The sequence below is a fragment of the Phoxinus phoxinus genome (genome assembly GCF_949152265.1).
Source record: "Phoxinus phoxinus genome assembly, chromosome: 1".
Taxonomy (NCBI): domain Eukaryota; kingdom Metazoa; phylum Chordata; class Actinopteri; order Cypriniformes; family Leuciscidae; genus Phoxinus; species Phoxinus phoxinus.
In genome coordinates, this window is record NC_136876.1 from 30,711,286 (window position 1) to 30,733,913 (window position 22,628).

General features: G+C 38.1%; 1 protein-coding gene across 2 annotated transcripts in view; it reads left to right on the forward strand.

Annotated features, from left to right (window-relative positions):
- prkcbb (protein kinase C, beta b) overlaps positions 1 to 22,628 on the forward strand; it is a 144,164-nt gene that overhangs the window by 83,165 nt on the left and 38,371 nt on the right. For both annotated transcript variants that reach the window (XM_079618958.1, XM_079618957.1), the window contains exons 8-11: positions 2,441 to 2,537; positions 12,711 to 12,851; positions 17,342 to 17,515; positions 21,606 to 21,697. In XM_079618958.1, the coding sequence (XP_079475084.1) occupies positions 2,441 to 2,537; positions 12,711 to 12,851; positions 17,342 to 17,515; positions 21,606 to 21,697 (504 nt within the window). The remainder of the gene's footprint in view (positions 1 to 2,440; positions 2,538 to 12,710; positions 12,852 to 17,341; positions 17,516 to 21,605; positions 21,698 to 22,628) is intronic.

A 22,628-nucleotide genomic window follows, 5' to 3' on the forward strand; every position in this document is an offset into this window, starting at 1 on the left:
AAAAAAAACAAGTGATCGATTAGTGAGGTTGACTAGTTTTATGTTTTTGTTTCCCTTTTTTTAGTGTCTCCTCTCTCTGTGGGTGTGTCTCAATCAGCTCTTTAGCTTCCTAGGTCATGAATCAGTATATCGTGTACATGAATTCAGACACTGGTAAGGACAGCTGGCTCACTACATTGGGACACTGATGACTCTATTTCTGGCGACATGGCAACGTCCTCATTGTACAACATCACTACTGGTATTTACAGCAGAACTGATATCTTTACAACATTTTTTTTTAATGTTATTTAAAGCACATTATGATAAAGTCTTGCTTGATAAATGCTTGTTACATATACGTGCAACATTTCAGCCGTAAAACAATTGTAAATGTTTGCATTACCTGCTCAGCGATGTATGTTTATGCTTAAAAAATTGTTTGGATTTAAAAAAAAACATCTATTGGATATCATTATGTGCAGTGAGTTGGCCCATGTCATGTGATTAATGTTTCGTGCTTCAGAACTTCCATTGTGAGAATGGTTTTCACAGTGCATTGTGGGACTTTTTAGGGAGCGAATGTTTTAGGGAAAGATTTTGCAATTGAGATAGCCCTTAAAATGGCCGACTTCCTGGTCAGTGCCCTGACTACTGAACTAGGGAGCTGATTGAGACGCACCCTTTGTTTTGCTTTCCAGATGTGACTTTTACTGGATGGTTTGATGAGATGCGTGTATGTGTTTTGTTAGGCTGTTTCAGAGCAGTAATGAGCCTCTATGTGACTTTGATGGCTGCGTGCTGCCACCTGACAGCAAAGCACAGAGTGTCAGATTAGAGGCGACGTTTCTGCTCCCCAGTTTACCTTCAGCCAGGACAGATCCACATGATCACAATCTCGACGCAACACTCATTCATATTTGCTAGTGGATGGAGTAATGTTATATTATATTATATTATATTATATTATATTATATTATATTATATTATATTATATTATATTATATTATATTATATTATATTATATTCAAACCTTTATGTAGATAAATTGCTAATCAATGGGCAATTGATAATATATTTTTTTTTAATACATTTGATACATTTTATTTCTAATTGCATCTTCATATTAAATCATTGACATTTCAGCTGTATTCAAACCTGTTCTCATGATTAATTAATATTAAAAGATAAAGTATAACTTGGAAACAGTAAAACTGGTGTCTAAGTACCAAAGATGCATAAAACCTCCAAAATTCAAAAAGAACGTTCCCAGAATGCAAATTTTGTTTAACTTTTTATTTATATTCTTATGCTTTTATTTAGCAAGGATTAATTAAATTGATCAAAAGTGACAGAAAATACATTTGTATCATAGTTTCTAAAAACAATAATTAAGCAGCACAACTGTTTTCAATATTAATAATAATAATAAATGTTTCTTGAGCAGCAAATCATCATATTGGAATGATATCTGGAGGATCATGTGACACTGAAGACTGGAGTAATGATGCTGAACATTCAGCAATGATATCACAAGAATAAATTACATTTTAAAATAAGTTAATATAAAATTGTTATTTTTGTATAACAATATAGTATTGTATAACAAAAATGTTTAAATTTTTCACAATATTACTGTTTTTACTGTATTTTTGACCAAATAAATGCGGCCTTTGGTGAGCAGAAGTTAAAAACATAGAAAAATTGTAGTGTAACATAACAAATAATAACATAATAAATAAAATAATAATATTAATAAAGTAAATGAATATATGCATGTATCATATTACTTGACCTATAAGAAAATGATCCACGTCATTACATGCTAACTGCCATTCTCATGCTCTTTCCTATTTCTATGAATGTGAAGAAGACGCTCACACACACTAAAGCCTCTGGAGGTCTAGATGTGGAAGGAAGAAGTGTAGTGGGAGAGCACTGCAGTCATGACTCATCTCCAGTCATAAACACAACACACACACCCGCGCACACCAGAGGCAAGACGAACACAGGGCCTCCTCTCACATCAGTAGCAAAACCCAGCAATGGTCACCTCACACTGTTAAACAGGAAGCTGATTTTCTGCTATCTGGGAGCACAGATGTTAGAAGAGCTAAATATGAGACGGGGTATCACGCTGTCCCTCAGACGTTTGAAAGCTGTTTGGGGGCAACTCAAACCGGTTGGATTCCTCTCCACACTTGATCATAGTCAAGGTCGTCCCCGCTGAGAGGGAAACTATAAGCGTATGAATGGTTTAAATGAGCTGAGGTAATTTCGCAAAATGTGCCGTTTCAGGAAGCGCGCGAGCAGTACCCAATTCCTATAGCGGCCAGATGGAGCCATTATCAGAGGAGGATTTAATGTCTGTTACTGAACCATATGTGATACAGCACTCATCTAAATGTGCCTTATTTTCTGTCTGTCAAACACACACACACACACACACACACACATTCAGGTTTAAGCTGCTCAGTCAGGAAGAGGGCGAGTACTTCAACGTACCTGTCCCAGCCGAGGGAGAAGAAGGCAATGAGGAATTCCGGCAGAAGTTTGAGGTGAGCGTGTGTATGGGTTCGCCTGCTCTTTTTGGACTGTGTGTGTGTGTGTGTGTGTGTGTGTGTGTGTGTGTGTGTGTGTGTGTGTGTGTGTGTGTGTGTGTGTGTGTGTGTGTGTGTGTGTGTGTGTGTGTGTGTGTGTGTGTGTGTGTGTGTGTGTGTGTGTGTGTGTGTGTGTGTGTGTGTGTGTGTGTGTGTGTGTGTGTGTGTGTGGATCAATATGGGGGGGATGGGATGGGATGGGATGGGGGGAGGTAGAATAATATTCTCCATTCTTCATTGGTTTAAAGTAAACCTGAAACTTCAGAACTCATTTTGTATTCATAATTCAATAAAATTAAAATAAATGAATGTAGAGTGAGACTTGGTTTTATTAATTGCGTCTTTATTGAATTATGAAAAGTTATCAAACGATTGTGAAGACAAACATTTTTATTTGAATAACATATCCTGGAAGCATGCCTAATAAGACCAGGAATGAAAAAAAGAAGTAAAAAGGGCCAGTTTTGATTGTATGTTGATTTTGACACACCGAACTGGGTGCAAGCAGGTGAAAGAGAGAGAGTGGTCTTTGTGCATGAAGCATATATCACTCACTGACAAATCTGGCACAAATAACACATTGGCAAATCCCAGCTTCCTCCCAAAGTAATCACACTCATGTCAACCTGCATTCTGCTCCGCACGTCCCAATTTGAATACAGAATGGAGCTGACTGAGAGGTACCTGCACGAAGCTCCTGATCCCTGGGCTTTTTTTCTCCACAGACTGATTCGGGCACATTTTTAAAGTCCCCTTTCCTCTGGTTTCCTCCATCTTTTGAGAGCGTACAGTAGTTAGTAGTTCAGACATGTTTCCCACTTAGTTGATAGGTGAAAATGGTTTTGACAGTTGGTTTGTGCCTATTGGTGCGTGCATGTGATGCGTGTGGCATCCATGTTGTGTGCGTGTGCGTGTGCGTGTGTGTGTGTGTGTGTGTGTGCGTGTGCGTGTGCGTGTGCGTGTGCGTGTGCGTGTGCGTGTGTGTGTGTGTGTGAGAGAGAAGGGGCATAGGCTGTGCAGGTCTCTGCATAATTTAGACAGTCCCGCGAGCAGACCCAGCTGTGGACGCAGTGCATGATGGTATTATTTATGAACAGCCCAATGTGAGGTTTAGCGTGTGTGTGTGTGTGTCTAAACGTGTGTGTGTGTCTGAGCGTGTGTGTGTCTGAGCTGGCAGTTTTCCTACAGTGGTGTGATGCATAATGCAAAATGTGAGAAATGGTCAATCTGTCGCTCACCTGATGGCTGGCATTTCACACATCATGGAGGAAAAAACACAACTGTTTAAGTATTTTTCCCCCTCTCTCTTTATCTTTTTTCCTCTCTCCTTTTGTGCTCTGAGATGGTGAGGTATGTTGATTCATTTCAAAACCTATTGAGCAGCATCTTATTTTATAAATTGGAATTAAGACTTACTCATTTCAAAACCTTGTAGCCTCACATCCCACTGTCTATATAGGCCCCGTCCTCCCAAATGGCAGCCTAAACACTCGCGGTCTTCCTCTGAGTCCACACTTTCATGACGCAACGCCGCTTTTTAGCTCAGGTAGAAGTAAGTGCATATGAAGTGTGCAATTTGGGACAGGGCCGTAGACAAACTCTTATTTTTAATAGCATCATTACATTCATGCAAAAAAATATTAATAACATTAATAATAACAATTTATTTGTTTTTACATATTGCAAATAATAATAATTATTAATATTATCATTTGTATTATTATTATTATCCTATTAAACTTAGACTTACTAATTTCGAAACCTAGTTGCTTCACTTCCTACTGTCACTTCCAAATGTTAACACTCTTTTAGTAACTTAATGGTTACATTTTTATGAAATAATAATAACAACATTGAAAACATTTATTATTTACAGTTTATATGGCAAAGAAGATTATGGTTATAAAGAAAAATGAAGATGATGATTATGATTAGTATTATTATTATATAAACTATTTTAAATTATATTACAGACTCCTAGCATCATGTCCTACTGTCTAGACAAATTAACACTCTTATTTTTAGTAACTTACTGATTATATTCCATAACAACAACAATAGTAACAATAATCATAATAGTAATAACATTATTAATAATAATAATAATTAATCATTATATTTACATATTGCAAAAAGTATGATATAAACTGGAACTTGTACTTAGAAGGCAGCATCATGAAGTTGTTTTGGTATTCTGGAGCAGGCTTGGTGTTGTCTGTGATGGCTCTGGAGGCTGCTCACTAGCTTTAGAGCAATTCTGTCATAGATTAGCATCACATCTGGTGTCTTGTTCAGATCTATGTTGTTCGACTGTTGCTGGCTGAGAATAAATGACCCTGCATTCCCAGCATGCTTCAAGACTGTGAATGGTTGTGACGGGGAAATGCTTAGGCTCTATTTGAGAGTATCAGGATGGGAGATGTAGGAACGGCTAGCGAGTCAGTTCCTCTTTATAGGGTGTTTGCGGTCAGTCTCTGCTGAAAGGTGGAGGGGGCAGATGAAGGATTGGCCTGTTGGTGCTCATATTGAGCTCATTAAGGCCCGGTCTGTATCAGGCTACCTGCCAGCAGCTCCGTCACACACACACACACACACACACACACACACACACACACACACAGACTGACCACCAGGCCTCCCTCAGGATCCGTGTCAGTAACACAGAGACGGTCACTCCTGTTCCTGTGCTGTATGACCAGAACACCCACATCTCTCAACGCTCGGAGCTGCTGTAGCCTCATGTCAACTTTTGTTCCCGTGTCGTGAGTTATAATCAGATTTGGCTCAGCATGAAAACAGAGGCAGGGAAATGACTCATTATCTCACACTCATTTTGGATCAACTCCTGTTTTATATGGATACGAATGTTCCTATAGACTTAACTTGCCCAGGGATCAATAGCGTGATGCTCTTTAAAAAAAAAAAAATTGATCTGAATTCATTACATTATTAGAAAAGAAACAATTCTACCGCTAATTGCCGTACTCACTTTAAAGCTGTACTTTAGAAGCTGCACACTTCTTAATTTCAGTTTAAGCACTCTGTTGGTAAATTTACTACACAAAAAAATCACTAACTAAGCTGCTTTAGGCACTATATATTAAATGTTAGATCATTTATTTTAATTAATTTATTAGGATAAACAGATTAAGGTTACCAGCGTGTTAGATTTTGGATCAGCAAATAAATCCTCATCATTTTGTGATGATTCTGCATTAATAAGGGACAACACAAATCTATGAAAACACATTTTATTAAATAAAAAATTATTGTCTTGAGAACAGAAAAATACTATGTTATGTTATGTTATCAAAATTAAAATCTTTATTTCTGGTATTCAATGATAATTGCAAGTCACTTTAATTAATTGACACCAAGAATATAATAATTGATGTTGATATTATCCAAAACCCCACTTTTAAACTTATAGGGCCCGGGGGTGTCCAAACCTCTTAGATAAATACTAAGAACACTAGGAACACATTTTTTTTTTAATGTTTAATTATTTGCACTTTTTTTACATTGTAAGGTTTTTCAGTCAGTTTATTTTTATGGCTTTGTAAAAAAAGTGTGGTATATTTATAGATATAGTAAATATACTTAGTAGATATAATTCTTTTTCCGTTCACCAATATCACCAATACATCTCCTTTTAAAGTGATTTGGGAAGCACTTTCATTTTCATTTGATTAATTTTCAGCTGTATTAAAAAAAATTTAACCATAAATTTAATCATTAATTTTAATTATTAATTTCGTCACAAATTAAAAAATAAAAAGCAGGAATAATTAACAAAAAATGTATTCGCTACAAAAAAAAAAAAAAAAGATGTTGAATCCCAAATATGGTCTTCTGAGAATACTGCTGAGTGATAAATAAGTATTTTGAAAACAGCTGAGCTGGCACGTTGGCATTGCTAATTTTGGTGAACTCTTCCCCAAGCCTTTCATCCCAGTATGGAAACGCTAGTACTTCTGTACGATGCTATCTTTTGTGGATGTTTGCATTTCTGCATGTGTGTGTGTGTGTGTGCGTGCGTGTGTGCGTGTGCGTGTGCGTGTGTGTGTGTGTGTGTGTGTGTGTGTGTGTGTGTGTGTGTGTGTGTGTGTGTGTGTGTCAGAGGTGTAATCAGAACTGTTAAGTCGTCTCTCCTGATAGTCGCTATCCTGTTGATAGCATCTCCTCAACTTTTATTCACCTGTAATTTGACCTGTCAGGACGTAGCCACCTCCCCATCTCACCACTATGAACAAATGACTTTCTTTCTTTTTTTTCTCACTCTACCCTCCACACTGCTGCGCAGAAATGACTGTATTTGTGTGCAGTGAAGCACGGTGAAAGCGACGCATTCAGCACAGTGGAAATCTACCCACATTAGCATTTGTCTCCTTTTCGTTTTTATCCCTCCCTTCCCATTCTCTCTTTCCTCCGTTCTTGCATCCATCCTGTCCAGTCTGGATCAGACAAATGGAAGTTGTCGTCACTGGGTCGTCGGGCAGAGTGTTTGTTGCTGCATGTCTGTGTGAGTGCGTGTGGATGGGTTTTACTGCTGCGCAGATTATGGCTGAGATGTTTGCTTTTACAAAAGAAAGAAACACTGCCTTAGTCCAGTGATGAGGCTCTTAGCTGGATACAGAGCTAATCGCCCATTCACGCCCAGCAATCGATGGAGGAGGAGGTGGAGAGCGTTTTCTGTGCGCATGTATGGTGTGTGTGTGTGTGTTAGCAGAGATCAATGGCGCCAATCAACTTGTGGTCTTGGCTGAGAGATAGTGCTTCTCAAATGGCTTTTCCCCAGAGGTCACATGTCCCTACCCACAGATCTACAGATCAGACCTACCGAACCAGTGAGAGATAGGGGAAAACTCTATGAGCTATGGAGGTTAGAGGGATTGTTCAACCACAAATGAAGATTTTATCATCATTTTCTCACCCTCATATTAATACGAACATGTATTCTTTTCCCCCCCTTGTGGAATGAAAGAATGTGCTGCATGGTCTTTTCCAGGGAATTACAATCAATGGGCTCTGGAACCTTTAAGCTTCAAAAAGGATCCAAACACATTGTAAACGGGTCATAGAAAGTGGTATATATGACATGTCCTCTCCTTAACTGTAACGTTTCCATTATGTACCCAAAAAGCAGAGCAATAATTTGCAGATAACATCCCTTCTATCGTTTTATGTCAGTTCTGGCCCATGAAAAAAAAAAAAAAAATTAGCCAAAAAATATAATATGTGACAATCCTGCTCTCCCAAAGAGCTGTTAACTGGAATGTTGAGTCAGTGAGTTGAACTCACAAAACAAATCAGTTCAATTTGTGAACAAATCAGTCAAATTAACTCAATGAAAAGATCTGACTCTAAAGCACAATTTCCATATTAATTATCAAGAGCCCAGGGCAGTTTTGGCCAAGGTTTTTAACTACTTTAATTTAGTTATTCAGAATATATCACATGAGTCATATGGTCCACTTTTATGACGCTTCCGAGGGTTTCAGTCCCCATTCATTGTAACTGTATTGAACAGAGCAGCCAGTACAATATTCTAAACTTCTCACTTTATGTTCTACAGAAGAAAGTCAGTCGTACAGGTTTGGAGCAACACAAGGGCGAGTAAATAATGACAGAATTTTGGTTTAATTTGGTTGAAAAAGAGGCCGAGATGTGTGAGTGAGGCTGAGTGCTGGGCAGCCGGTCCGTGTTTGTCTGCGGGGACAGTGTGAAGTGTGGCGTCTGAACAGTAGGGACTGGGTTAATGGAATTCTATGCTAGACTGAGCTGCATGCCAGCCTCACAATATGGCAGCAGTTTGGAAATTAAAATTGAATGTACTCCAAGAGGCTGCGAGAGAGAGGGCAGGAGAGACAGGAGCGTGTGGGATGGGCCGAGGGGACCCAGGCAATCCAACACATTCATTCTGCTGGTAAATAACTGTGGAATCATGGGGACAGTGAGGGGCATGCAGAAATTCATTTGTAATGATTGAAAAGGTGTCTGAATTGAAATAAGCTCAGCATGGTTTTAATTACAGTCACCTCTTGTTCATCACATCATGTTAGTGGCATGTGTAATTTAAGAGATGCGTGTGCACTGCATAAATTAGCAAATAAAAAAAGACACATTTTTTTTTGTAATTTAGTGTGTGAGTTTTTCTGAAATGCGGCCTAGCGGACAGAGGACATGCAATGACATGTTGCTGGGTGCCACTTAACATTAAATTAGGCTTAGATACAAGTTTCCTCCTATAGTTTCCTGTCAGTTCTGTCCCATCGATTATTAATAAATAAATGTATTAAATGAATAAATATTCAAAAAATGCATACATATATTGAATTAAATATATATATTTTTAAATGCAGACAGATATTTAAATATATTTATATAAAATAGATATTTAATATTTTAAAAGAGATTAAATAAATATTCAAATAAAACATATTTAAACATTTGTATAAAACAGATATTTAGATATTTCTAAAAAAAATAGACAGATAGACATTTAAATAAATAATTATTAATATATAATTAAAAGCATTTTTAAAAATGCAGACAGATAATAAATATTAAAATAAAACGCATGTAAATAAATAGTTGGTTATACTTAACAGTTTTATTACTAAGCATTAGTTAATGTATTAACTAACATGAACTAACAATGAACAAAACATGTGTTACATGTTTATTAATCTTTGTTAATAATACAAATGCCTTTCATTGTTTGTTCATGTTAGTTCACAGTGCATTAACTAATGTTAACAAACACAAATTTTGATTTCAATAATGTATTAGTTAATGTTGAAATTAAAATTATTTTGATTAATAAATGCTGTAGAAGTCTTGTTCGTTCTTAATTCATGCTAACTAAAGTAGTCAACTAATGAAACCTTATTGTAAAGTGTTAACGAATATTTATATAAAATATATATTTAAATTGTTAAAAAGAGACCAATTAAATAATTATTCAAATAAACCATATATACATATTTAAATGTAGCCTATATAAAATAGATATTTAATCAATTTTTTTTTTAAAGATAGACAGACATTTAAAATTTAAAATAATTAAATATTAAAATAAACCATGCATATGTATTTATATAAAACAAATATTTAAATAAATCTTTTAAAGCGTTTAAATAAGTACATTTTCAAAAAAATACATATTTTGTACATATATAGATATTTAAATAATTATTTAAAAAGCTATATAGACAAACCGATATCTAAAAAATCAATACAAAAGTCTTAATATATCATGTATTTTGCTTCCCAAGTAAATTGATCTTGTTTTACTGTATGTATTTTTAAATATTTTTTTCTGAATTGGAAAATGAGAAATTCCAGTTAAAATATTGCGTAAAAAGCAAAGTAAGTGAGGAATTTTGACACACTGTTGTGTTTTGTTTCTGACCCCAAGTGCTATGCAAACGTGTTGTGAATGAAGAAAGCTTTTAGAGCATTTAAGATGGTATGAGCATGTGTGTGTGTGTGTGTGCGCGTGCGTGTGTGTGTGTGTGCGTGCGTGTGTGTGTGCGTGACCTGTTGCTAGGCTGCTGTAGGTGTGATGGGCTCACAGCTGTAGATAATGGATCAGTTCTCAGTGGACTGTGAAGGAGAAAGTTGGTGAACAAGGAAATCGGCAGTACATTTCCCCTCAGCCTGCAGCCGACCGGGCCTAATGACTATGGCCTGTGACCGCACACACACTTAATACAGAAGGAACCACAGACATTTACACAGGCCGTCTGTCATTCCCTAGCATGCCAGCTTGGGCAGCGAGATCACTGCCAGAAACTAAACGTTCACCCAGGGAGAGCGAGACACACACACACACACACACACGCACGCACACACACACCGCCACAGTTTAACAGACACACACCCACTTCCTCTGTGTCTAACAAACACTTTAGAGCTGTTTTACAAATGCTGCCAAAGACATATTTAATATCTCTCTTTGTATTACAGATACATGCTGTCTCTTTCACACATGCACACAATAGCCAAAATGTGCTTCATCTGCAGTCTGGGTGACAGGTTTACCCAGCGTTTGCTGAATCATGTATTTGACAGATTTAGCAAGGACGTGATGAATAGACATGCTTAAGGAATTCAGTAACCTCAACAGATAAAAACAAACAAGGGATGTCAGTCATGTCAGGCTGTGGCTTGTTCTTATGTTTGTTTGTTTGTTTGTTTGTGTGTGTGTGTGTAGGTCAGGGTTTGCCCACAAGGGTAGAACCTGAAATCATCGTGGAGACCAGCAAATGATCAGGGAAAATTTTGAAAAAGACAAGAAATATAGATGAGATGGTTCTTGGGATGAGACATATGGAGCTGTTGTTGTTGTGTTTTTTTTTTTTTGCTCACTCTTCACACACAGTGACTCGCTGTCTTCTTGCACTCTTTCACTATTTCATTAGCCTTTAGTCATTGCCACGCTCTCAATCGTTGCACATTCATGAAGACAAGACGGCTCGATTTTAAACAAGTTTGAAGCGTGACTCGGAAGTGGACATTTTACGGTAATGCTGCGACCTTCAGCTGACTTAAAAATGTCTTGTAGTATATATGTTTAGATTTCAATAAACTGTATATGTCCTAATGAAAATGTAAAAATTATAACAGTTTTCTGTAGGGATGCACAATATATGGGCGTCATATTTGTTATACAGTAAGCCGATATTTTTCATTAATTAGATATTCTATAAATAATATTTACTTTACTGGTATCATCAATACTGTGTGTGTGCGTGTGTGTGTGTGTGTGTGCGTGCGTGTGTGTGTGTGTGTGTGCGTGTGTGTGTGTGTGTGTGCGTGTGTGTGTGTGTGTGTGTGTGTGTGTGTGTGTGTGTGTGTGTGTGTGTGTGTGTGTGTGTGTGTGTGTGTGTGTGTGTGTGTGTGTGTGTGTGTGTGTGTGTGTGTATATATATATTGTAAATTGTGAATGCATGTCTTTTAATGATGCACAGTATCATTACTGAATCAGTTATTGGCTAATATTAGACTTCTTTTTAATTGATCTGTATTTATTGTTTCTAATTGTTTCATACACAATACCCACTACATTTTTTAATTTAGATTCTATTTTCCTTCATCTAACACTCACTGAATGTTAAAAACAGTAAAAAAAAAAAAAAAAAAAAAAAAATTATATATTAATAAATTAAAAAAACTGTTAAATGTAAACTGTAAAATCTTTGTAAAATCACAAAGGGGCTGTATGGAGTTTTCAGCGGCATCTAGTGGTGATGTTTCAGATTGCAACCAATACGTTTACAAGCGAGTGCTCGTGCGCGTGCTATTTTAGTTTTTTATTATTATGTGGAGTTTGTGTTGGAGTCTGTGTTGTGCTAGTCGTTTCCTAGTATTAGCAGACTCCATGTCATAAAGTTGCAGTGTCGTTGCTGTTGAGTGCAAAGCCAGTAGACGCTCGGGAGCGCGCATGCAGGTCTCAGTCATGACTCATGTCACTGGATTTAGCGGCAAATCCGACCCGGACACATCACATAGAAATAGGAATACTTGCTTTCAGACTCAGAGGTAATAGCAAAACCCGCCAAGTGGATAATTTTATTGTGAGATTACAACCCCTTCACACACAGGCAATAAAAAATGGATTCATTTTAGTAGAAAAACTCCATACAGCACCTTTAACAAATCTCAAAATTAATATCCATTTATCATACTGAATTTGTTGCCCAGATTCAGTTGTAGCATTTTAAATGGTTGATTTTAGTAGTTATTAATACGTTTTTGTATTTAGAAAATATAGTGCAATATTTTAATTGAACATTTACAGCCATGGCATGGAAATAATTATCAGCTTATTGCTACCAGCAATCATTTTAATATTGCTGCGTCATCCCTAAGTTACTGTGACGGTTGGTTTTAAGAGTAGGTGAAAGAAAATATCATTGGCTCAGTATAAGAACAATAGAAGTCAAATGAAAGTTGCCAGCGTGCTGTGTGTGTGTGTGTGTGTGTGTGTGTGTGTGTGTGTGTGTGTGTGTGTGTGTGTGTGTGTGTGTGTGTGTGTGTGTGTGTGTGTGTGTGTGTGTGTGTGTGTGTGTGTGTGACCCCAAAACTGACACACGCTTATTGTTTCTTTTTGCTCTTTCCCAACAGAGAGCTAAAATTGGTCCCAGCAAAACAGACGGCTCTTCCTCCAATGCCATCTCCAAATTCGACAGCAATGGCAACCGGGACCGCATGAAACTGTCTGACTTCAACTTTCTCATGGTGCTGGGCAAGGGTAGCTTTGGAAAGGTAACTCCCGCCCTCGCCTTTCGCTCTGTCTCTCTCTGTGTGTGTCAGGTAGGCTCGCTGGTGCTTTGAGCGGCAGGTAATCTTGAGCTGTGAGGTCACTCTAAACAACTAAGATTGCTGGAGAGCAGGACTAAAAGACAGCGAGAGAGGAGATAGGAGGGTGAGTGGGCATTCTCATGTAGGCTCGTGTTCCAGCTGCTGCCAGTTGCCATGGCAACAGGATTTTAAAAATGATATTGATATGTTGAGGTGTAGTGCTAGACTTCTGTCAGCACCATTAGCCGAGACTCTGTTTGATGTCGTCCACACTGATGTGATGTCTGACCTGTCCAGTTCGGTGCCAAGCCCAAACATCAGGCACAAATGTCTGTACATGAATCTGAGGTTCTCTGCAATCTTATAGAATCGTGTTCAGATGGGCAAGTCAGTGCTGACGTCAGCCACAACTCGCAATTTAAAAAAATCAGTATTTGTTTCCAGAACTTAACAGCTTTAATGAGGGAAAGGTCAACAGTACAGTGAAGCACTGCAAATGACAATCTAATTAAAAGCAATGGAGAAAAATAAAACTGTTAATTTAAAGATGTTGATGTATATGGAATGTAGGGTTACTGACAACGTTATTCTCAGTGTTCCGATTCTCTGATTGGTGTAGATTCTTTTGGAGAATCATGGGTAATGTCGTTCTTCACCAGGAATTCCACAGTCAAAGCCAAATAAAAAAAATAAGTAGAAATAATGCTGGCTGGTCGCTTCAACAAAAGCTTATACCATCGATTTACAACCTTGTAGCTCACAGTAGGTCTGTCTTGAATGGTTGAAGGTTAAGTTATTGTTAAAAATCAATTCCCGTTTGGAGAAAATGAATGGGGTTTTTACTTCCGAAATCTTGTTGCACTTAAGGTTAAATCGACTGTATTGTAAATTTTGTTAGGTTGACTTATTGGAACCATAATTATTTCTAAATATGGTTGCATACAATCAGGATAACTACAGTGACAACATCAAATTGGAACTCATTTGTAGTAAATAGAAGTATAAAAACATCAGTCAGTCTACTACGGTATACTAAAACATTCCTTCATCACAACACAACAAAAGCTAAAGTAGCTGAAGAAAGTAGTTTTTTTGTGTGAAGCCTTTTTATTGGCAAATGCTTTTTAAAGGATAAATCTTGCAAAATTAAGTGAGTTTTTTTTTCTTCCATGGAGTAATACAAATAAACCTAATTCAAGACTGTCAACATGTCTTTTTTATTTTCTATCGTGTTTTGAACGAACACTCTGTTTTGACCGGCGTACCGTGTTAAGTAAACGCTCACTGCTAAATAATTTGTTCACTGTCCCCGCCATACACATGTGGAATTGTTTTGAAAACTTCCGATGTTGAAAAATACCTTGTTACATAGTTGAAATATTGGCCATCACTGTGAAACATTTTTGCAAGATACATAACATATGCTTTATAAGTCGAATCCGCAGTAAAATGAAGCAAACAAGCGAAGAGTGTCTTACGGACATGATCTACCTGGAACTTCGTTAAAAATCTAGTTCATTCATGCTTTATTGTTAGGATCATAAGGATGGCAATGCAAAGACTGTGTTTCTGCACTTGGCACTTCAAAACTTCTTGTAATCCTCAGAGGCATCTCTATTATTTTGTTGCGGGCGTAATCCTGTATTTGCATCTCTCTCGTGTTTACTACTACTTGACATGCACGAGTGGGCGGGGCTAAAGAAGCAATGATGGAAAAGTAGGCGTTGATCTTCTTCTGCAGAGGCGATCTTTCGTCACACTATGACGTAACGAGTCGTTTTCTGAGTTTGGTTTCAACAAAAGTTTTTGGACTAACAAGAAAGTTTTGAGTTCTGAAACTTTCAGGATATTTTCATAGTACAATGACCTCTTATGTGTCAAAAGGTCAAGGAAAATTTGATTTCTCAATTGATGACCCCTTTTATCTTATGCAATTTTACTTCTCAAGTAGTATTAGTCTTGTTTTTAAGGATATTTAAGGATATTTTTACTTGATGCTCAATAAGAAAATGATTAAGTGTGAATGGGAGAGGGAACTTGAAAGGATGACAAATGTGCACTTTCATGAGTCCAGTTGTGTGATTATGGGTTTGATGCAGATCTCACAGTTGGAGACATGGTCATTGATCAGATTCTGTCCTTGAATATGCTGATCCTGAAGCAGTTCTCATCCAACAGAGACTGTTGTGTGGCTGCACTAGCTGACAATGTCCTTGAGACTTTGAAGCACCGTGTGCAGTCGCATACCTTTTGTTTGATGTGCGTTTTTCTAAACAGGTATGCAGCGGTAATGAATGCGTTGGAATGGACATAACCTGCTTGCTATGCTGCCAGAGTAGAGTGAGTGTGTGTGTGTGTGTTAGGATGTAGAGCCTGTGAGGAGCAGATGGTGTCCTCTGTAATGTTGAAGTGTATCGTTTCTCTTTTCCCATCGCCAGTCACAAGGTGTCCATCTGGGGCTGCCTTTACACTGAAATAACTCTGCTCATTTCAATATGTGCATTTATTTTCAACAGAGAGCTAAAAGGCAGAGTCAGGCTGTCCGAAAAGTTTCTTTAAGCATTACTTTTCCTATGTCAGGATTTTCTCTGTCACCTTGACACAGAATGAGGAGAGTTATTTGAGAGATGCTTTCACACACTGATGAAGCGCTATTGGTTTGGTGACAAGAAGTGCTGCGGCTGTGTCAGGCATATTGAATTGGGTTTAAATGCATCACGTACACACACACACACACACACACACACACACACACACACACACACACACACACACACACACACACACACACACACACACACACACACACCAACTGTGTTGGAGAAGCTAATTTGAATCTGTAACTTTCCAAGCTATAAGATACGTCTAAATAGTTATGCTATGGTCATGCTGCTACTCTTTCCACAACTTGAAAAATCAACTTGCTAAATAAAAAAAAAACTCAAATGCCACCCAGGAACTCAAATCTGTAAATATTTTTTTGAATTGGTTTTATTTACATGAACAGATTTACTGCAAAGAATCAGATGTTCTATCTACATATACGGGAGAGAGAATACTGCCTTAGAGTGCTTTTTGTTAGAAAAAAGGAGCTGGAAAAGCTACAGTTTTGAAAAACGTTTCAACTACTGTCACTCTATACTGAAAAATATACTTAATTTGCATATGGATGCAATATACTGTAGAAAGTGAAACTTGAAGCCTGAAATGTTAGTGCTTTTATTTGTTTATCATTTATTGGTAGTTATTGAGATCTGTGTTTTGATTTAATTTGTCAAGGTCATCTATGTTTCATCTATGTTTGTGTGGTAACAGACGTCTCTCTGCTCGGTGGTATTGTAGTTGAGAATGTTTGTTTAATGTTATTATTTTTATTTTATTTATTTTTTCTCTTCTATTTCATATTTCACCCTATAATTTAGTTTTAGTTCAATTTCCTTTGTGGTTTAGCTTTAATTATAGTATTTGACATGTTAATTGACATAATTTTAAACATGTTTAGCACTGTTAAAGTTAATGCATTTAATTAGACTTTTTCATTGTGTTTAGATTGTTTCAATGTTATGTTTGAAAAATGTATTTAGGTTAGGTTTGTTTTGTAATTCAAAAATCTTATTTCAGTTCAAATGTTTGTTCTTATATATATATATATATAGATACAAATCTGCTCCTTATTGTCCTCACACTGACGCGAGAGCTTCGTCTCTTCTGTCCGTCATTTCTCCTTGTCTTTGTGCACGTCAGAAACAGAGGAGTGAGTGTGTGTGTTCATCTGAGCCTCATTGGTCTGTCACTGCTCGTCAATGTCAGAATATTTGAGATGACCAATCAAATCAAAGTAGGCGGGCTTTATGTTCACAGAAGCTGCTGAGCGTGAATTTTAGCAGAGCGACACTTCAGTTTACGGTCAAGTGCGAGATAAGATTTAAGTAGCTAAACTAAACATTTCATATTTGACAGTTTTTTTAGGTCATAAATGTTAAACGAATGACAAAAATAATCAGGCAAACTAATAATCTTTTGTCTAATTTTGCCATTTTGAACTGAAAATAGGCCTATGTAACATGACTCATGTAATGTAGCCTAATAATTAGTTTACTGACATTGTGAGGGGACAAGACACATTGAAAACGCTGTTTTCATCATGTGTGTAAGCCTATAAAAAATGGAGAGTTAAGTCACCAGTCGGAATTGCTGTACCCCCCAAAGCTCACGGTATAATTCAAACACTGTATGTGTTTCTCTGGTCTAACGTGCTGAGAATGAGTGCTGTATTGATCTGCAGTCAAATGTCAGTGTATCTACTGCTAAGAAATGTTGCTCATGTGTTGTGTTACGGTGTTGCTTTGCTCATTTTCTCCTGCTTGCTTGCACAGCTGCTTTGGCTATGTGTTTGGTTAAACTCTGAGTATCCCTGCTACCTTCACTCTCTCTCTGTGTTTGTCTTTTTATAGGTGATGTTGGCCGAGAAGAAGGGTGCGGATGAGCTGTATGCCATAAAGATCCTGAAGAAGGATGTGGTAATCCAGGATGATGATGTTGAATGCACCATGGTGGAGAAGAGAGTGTTGGCCTTGTCAGGAAAACCACCCTTCCTCACTCATCTGCACTCCTGCTTTCAGACCATGGTACTACAGCTTCTCTTCTCATCTCATTCCTTCTCATCTCACCTCTGCTATTTTCTTTCCGTCTCTTCTTTCTTCTCGTCTCTTTTCATCAGATTCTCTTCTTATCTTTTCTATCATCTCTTCTCATTCCTTCTCGTTTCACCTTTACTATTCTCATGTTGTCTCTTCTCGTCTTTCTTCTTGTCTCTTTTTGCGTCTTCTTGTCTCGTCTCTTCTCATCTTTTCTCTCATTCCTTCTCGTCTCACCTCTGCAATTCTCTTCTCGTCTCATCTTTCTTCGTCTCTTCTCGCCTCTTCCTGTATTGTCTCTTTTCGATTTTTTTTCCCTCCTCTCTTGTCATTCCTTCTCGTCTCACCTCTGCTATTCTCTTCTCATCTCTTCTCTTATCACCTCTTCTCTCGTCACTTCTCATCTTGTTCTGTCTGGTCTCTTCTCTTTTTTTCTCACCTCCCTCTTCTCGCCTCTTTTCTTCTCGCATAATCTCTTCTGTTGGAGTCTTGTCTCCTCTGTTCTTGTCTCTTTTATTGTAGTCTCATCTCACATATTCTCTTTGCGTCTTTTCTCTTCTCATCTCTTCGTTGACATGAGCATAAACGTAGGCACACGTCACTTTGCATTCTTTCATTTTGTAGCATGTGACCAAACATACACACGCGTGCACACACACACACACACACACACACACACACACACACACACACACACACACTTGAATCCATCCCTCCCATCCCCCACACGGTGCTTAGAGACTGCAGTCATTTGTATGTACATCGACAAGAATGGTGTGTGTGTGTGGTCATGTGAATGTGACATGCTCACAGTGGGGCAGCGCGCCACACACTCATCTGTGGCCGCAGCAGAGCTGTGACAGGCAGCATCGCCGTCTCTCAACATCCTACTGAGCGCCGCATGAGCCCCTGTCACCGACAGCAAGATAGCAAGAGACGGAGAAATCGAGACAGGAAATGAGAGTCAAAGGATAGAGAGTACTGAGTCAGAAACCAATGAGACTCTGGGGGAGGAAAAGATTGTGACGTCATGCGGCTAAAGCTCTTTTATGCCTGATTTTTCTGGAAATGCATTGGATCTCAAACGAAGCTAGTTCTCTAAATCATCTTCTCCTTCACACGCACGTTCGTTAAGAGCAAATAAAGCCTGGTTAGTGGCAAGATACCCAAGCGGGGTGATGGGAGGGGATTTCTTTATGGAGGGGGATCAGTCACAGGAGGTATTTGACAGCCAAACAGCTGCAGTCATGTAGATTATCCTCAAGCCTATAATGGGGAGTTAGTCAGGTGTGTGTGTGTGTGTGTGTGTGTGTGTGTGTGTGTGTGTGTGTGTGTGTGTGTGTGTGTGTGTGTGTGTGTGTGTGTGTGTGTGTGTGTGTTTTTTGTATGGTGATGTGATGTAGTTGTGGGGGTTTAGGTAGTTGGTGTGTAGTGGAGTGAGGTAAAGACTCTTTCCCGCCCTCCCTCTTTCCTTCCTGACAGTGATGGGACCTCCTTTAAGCACTGCTGCCTAGCAGTCCCTGTCCCTCTCGCACTCTTCATCACTTTCAGTCTCTTAATCCTCCCTGACTCTAATTCCCCTGACCATCACACACACACACACAAACAAACACATACCACCACCACCACCACTGCAGGAAATTACACCACCCGCAACTGATGCAAAATAAGCCTCATCATTACAGGAAGAAAGCCAATAAAATTGAGCCCAGGGAAAATGTGGCTGAAACTTGCAGATATGAAGACGTCCAGTGTGTTTTGATCTCTGGATTTGGCCCTGGGATTTGTCTTTTGTGTACTTGTTTGTGAATGTGCAGATGTGGATGCGTTAAAATGTCTTATAGGTCACTAACAGTAAATGTTTTTGTAGGTGAATGAGTAACAGTAAAGCTATATATATATACACAGAATATGTGTGTGTGTGTGTGTGTGTGTGTGTGTGTGTGTGTGTGTGTGTGTAATATATATATATATATATATATATATATATATAATGTATGTACGTATGTATGTATGTATGTATATATATATATATGTATATATATATATATATATATATATATATATATATATATATATATATATATATATATATATATATATATAGCATGACTAATTCCATCCAATTCCCAAATTAATGACTCTTATGAATCAAAAATATACAGCGTGACCAGTATAATCCAATTCCTGAGTGGTTGACTTGATTTTTGTGTGAGTCAAACAGTTATGAACCACTCTGCAGAACTGTTCTGTTTTTATTGTTGTCAGATACCTGAATGTTTTTATGTCAATGAATCAAAAACATGCAGCATGACTAATTCCGTCAAATTCCCAAATTAATGACGCTTATGAGCTTTTTCTTTTTAGTGAATCAAAAACAGAACAGCTCTACAGTTACTGAATAACTGTCCAATTCAAAATGAACCAACAACCTGTATCTATGTGGCTGCAGTAATCGTACGATAAAGGGGAATACCGTATTTTCCGGACTATAAGTCCAACTTTTTTCATAGTTTGGCTGGTCCTGCGACTTATAGTCAGGTGCGACTTATATATCAAAATTAATTCATACTGACTGAGATGAACCAAGAGAAAACATTACCGTCTACAGTCGCGAGAGGGCGCTCTAGTTAGCGGAGTTGTTCAGAAGCGACACCGAGGAAGAATTCAGTGGATTCAGTGTTGTGGAATGAGATCGCGGGAGCTTGGTGAACTTGCTAACCGGTAACTTGTTGAACTCGCTGGCAAATGTTAATTTAGCCTATTCAGCCTCCCAGGTATATGTTCTTTATGCTATTGTGCAGCAGAATAACCGTTAATGTGTTACGTCAACATACCGGCCACCTATTCAGCCTGTTGTTCTGTGTGCTATTGTGTAGTTGAATAACTTGCCTTTCCAGATTAAATGTCTGTACTTGGTCTTGGATTTTGTGAAATACATTTCTAAATAAATGCGACTTATAGTCCAGTGCGACTTATATATGTTCTTTTCCTCTTCATGACACATTTTTTTGTGATTTTTCATTTTACTTCCTTCCGGAGTAACTGATGCGACTTATACTCCGGAAAATACGGTACCATATAAAATCCTTTTTATTTACAATCAAACTAGTAAAATGCTGGAGACTGCAGAGTAATAATAGTACAACCACACAAACATAAATGGCACACAATGAGCAGAGGGAACTAAGGACTTAAATACATACAGGGACTAACCAACATAACATGAAACAGGTGTGAAACTCAAATTAGAAACCATGGCGACTAACAATGAATGAGAACTCAGGCAAACAGGAACAGGGAAAACTAAACCAAAATAACGCGTAACGTTAGTTCTGGCAGGTCACGTTAGTCAAGCTCGCATCAGCTGACTCTCAGCCAATCCAGATCTACCTATAGGAATACGACGCCTATCATCGTATGCATATATAAGCTCCTTCAGTATTATCAGCAGCTATCGCGTTTATCAGGAGCTTATTACCTTCCTCCATCCCCAGCTCCTCTCGTCCAATCAGGATTTGGCATTATGATTCCCCTTGAATCAGAATAAATTCTCGAATTATGTTGTACTTTAAAATATTGAATTAAATATATTTGCATACATTCATGTTGGTTCTGTTCTGTTTACCCCAAGGGGGGGTTATTGCTGCTCTCCCTGCTCTTATCCATGCTAGGCTGCATGGATGCGCAGGAAGTTCTCGCCCAGAACGGAACCATACTGCCAATCCAAACTGTATGCAAATTGTCAATCATATTTGACAATAGTGGTCCTGACAGAAACACAATTAAACTAAAAAATATCCCTTTCATAACTATGTTGTGTGTACTAAAGGAATCATCAGGGATTCATTGGTACCAGAATTGTAAAATTTTCATACCTACCATTCTGTCCTATTTTATTCTAAAATATCTGTTTACACACATCTAAACTAAAATACTGATCACAGGGAAAACGGAAAATTTTCTGTAACTTTTCTATATTCATCTGGATGTTACAAGATAATTCAGCTCTCTTACCTTCTGTCATCTATTCTCAGCTGTCCTGTGTGTGTCTCTTAACCTACTGTCTCTGTGTCTTCAGGACCGCCTGTACTTTGTCATGGAATACATCAATGGTGGGGATCTCATGTACCATATCCAGCAGGTCGGGAAGTTTAAGGAACCCCACGCTGTGTGAGTACAGCTCTCATCTCTGTCTCCGCATTGCGTCATCAAGTGGCTACACTGCAAAATGTGGAGTCAAATCAAAAGCAAAACGTTACTGACCAATGATCCTTTTGAGGGAAAAGGGCCGGTGAGCTCACCAACGTTAAAAGTTGACTTCACAGAACTTGTTCACAGTTGAACTCACTGCGAAGCTGTTCAATCAGCTAACTGATTATTTCACCATGAGCTCACCGACTAGTTAATCGATGCGCACATTGATGAGCTCACCAATGTGTGTCTGTTAGTTGAATGTGGTTAAAGTAATTTAGCTAGCACACACTGTAGAATGAACAGGAGCTCTCCTTGTTATTGTCGGATGATGGGGGGAAAGAGGGACATTCAAAGGGCAGAATAAAATTCCCGCTGTGCAGTGTTGTCACTTAAGTGACCTCAAACTAGTTTGGGCCACTCTTTCTGCTGTCGCTCCTCCTACTCTTCCTCAGTGCCCTCCTGTTGGAGAAATGAGGTGTCTACTCAGCATAATTTGTAATTACTGTAGGTGTACGAAAGCCAGGTCAACCTGCTCTCCCCATCTTTGACTTTCTCTTTCACTCTTCTTTTTTCTTTTTATCTCTGTTTCTGCAGATCTATTCATCTCTCCCCCTGTGGTTTGTTGAGGTGTTGAGTTGAGGCAGATGAGATGAAAAATATAACGCTTATTTGTGCAATAGGTTTAATCTATGGTACTAAAGTAATTGTTGTTTTAACGATGTGCGAGATGACATCATTCATGGCGATTTAGCAAAAACCAAACAAACACACGTGATAGTGCACACTTTCAGTGCATGAAGTAGCCTAGAAGAATGCAGTTAGAATGACCCCAAAATTCAAGATATGGGGGCAAAATTCCCCAGTGTGAGTTTGTCTTATATTTATACCATAATTTAGCAACATCACA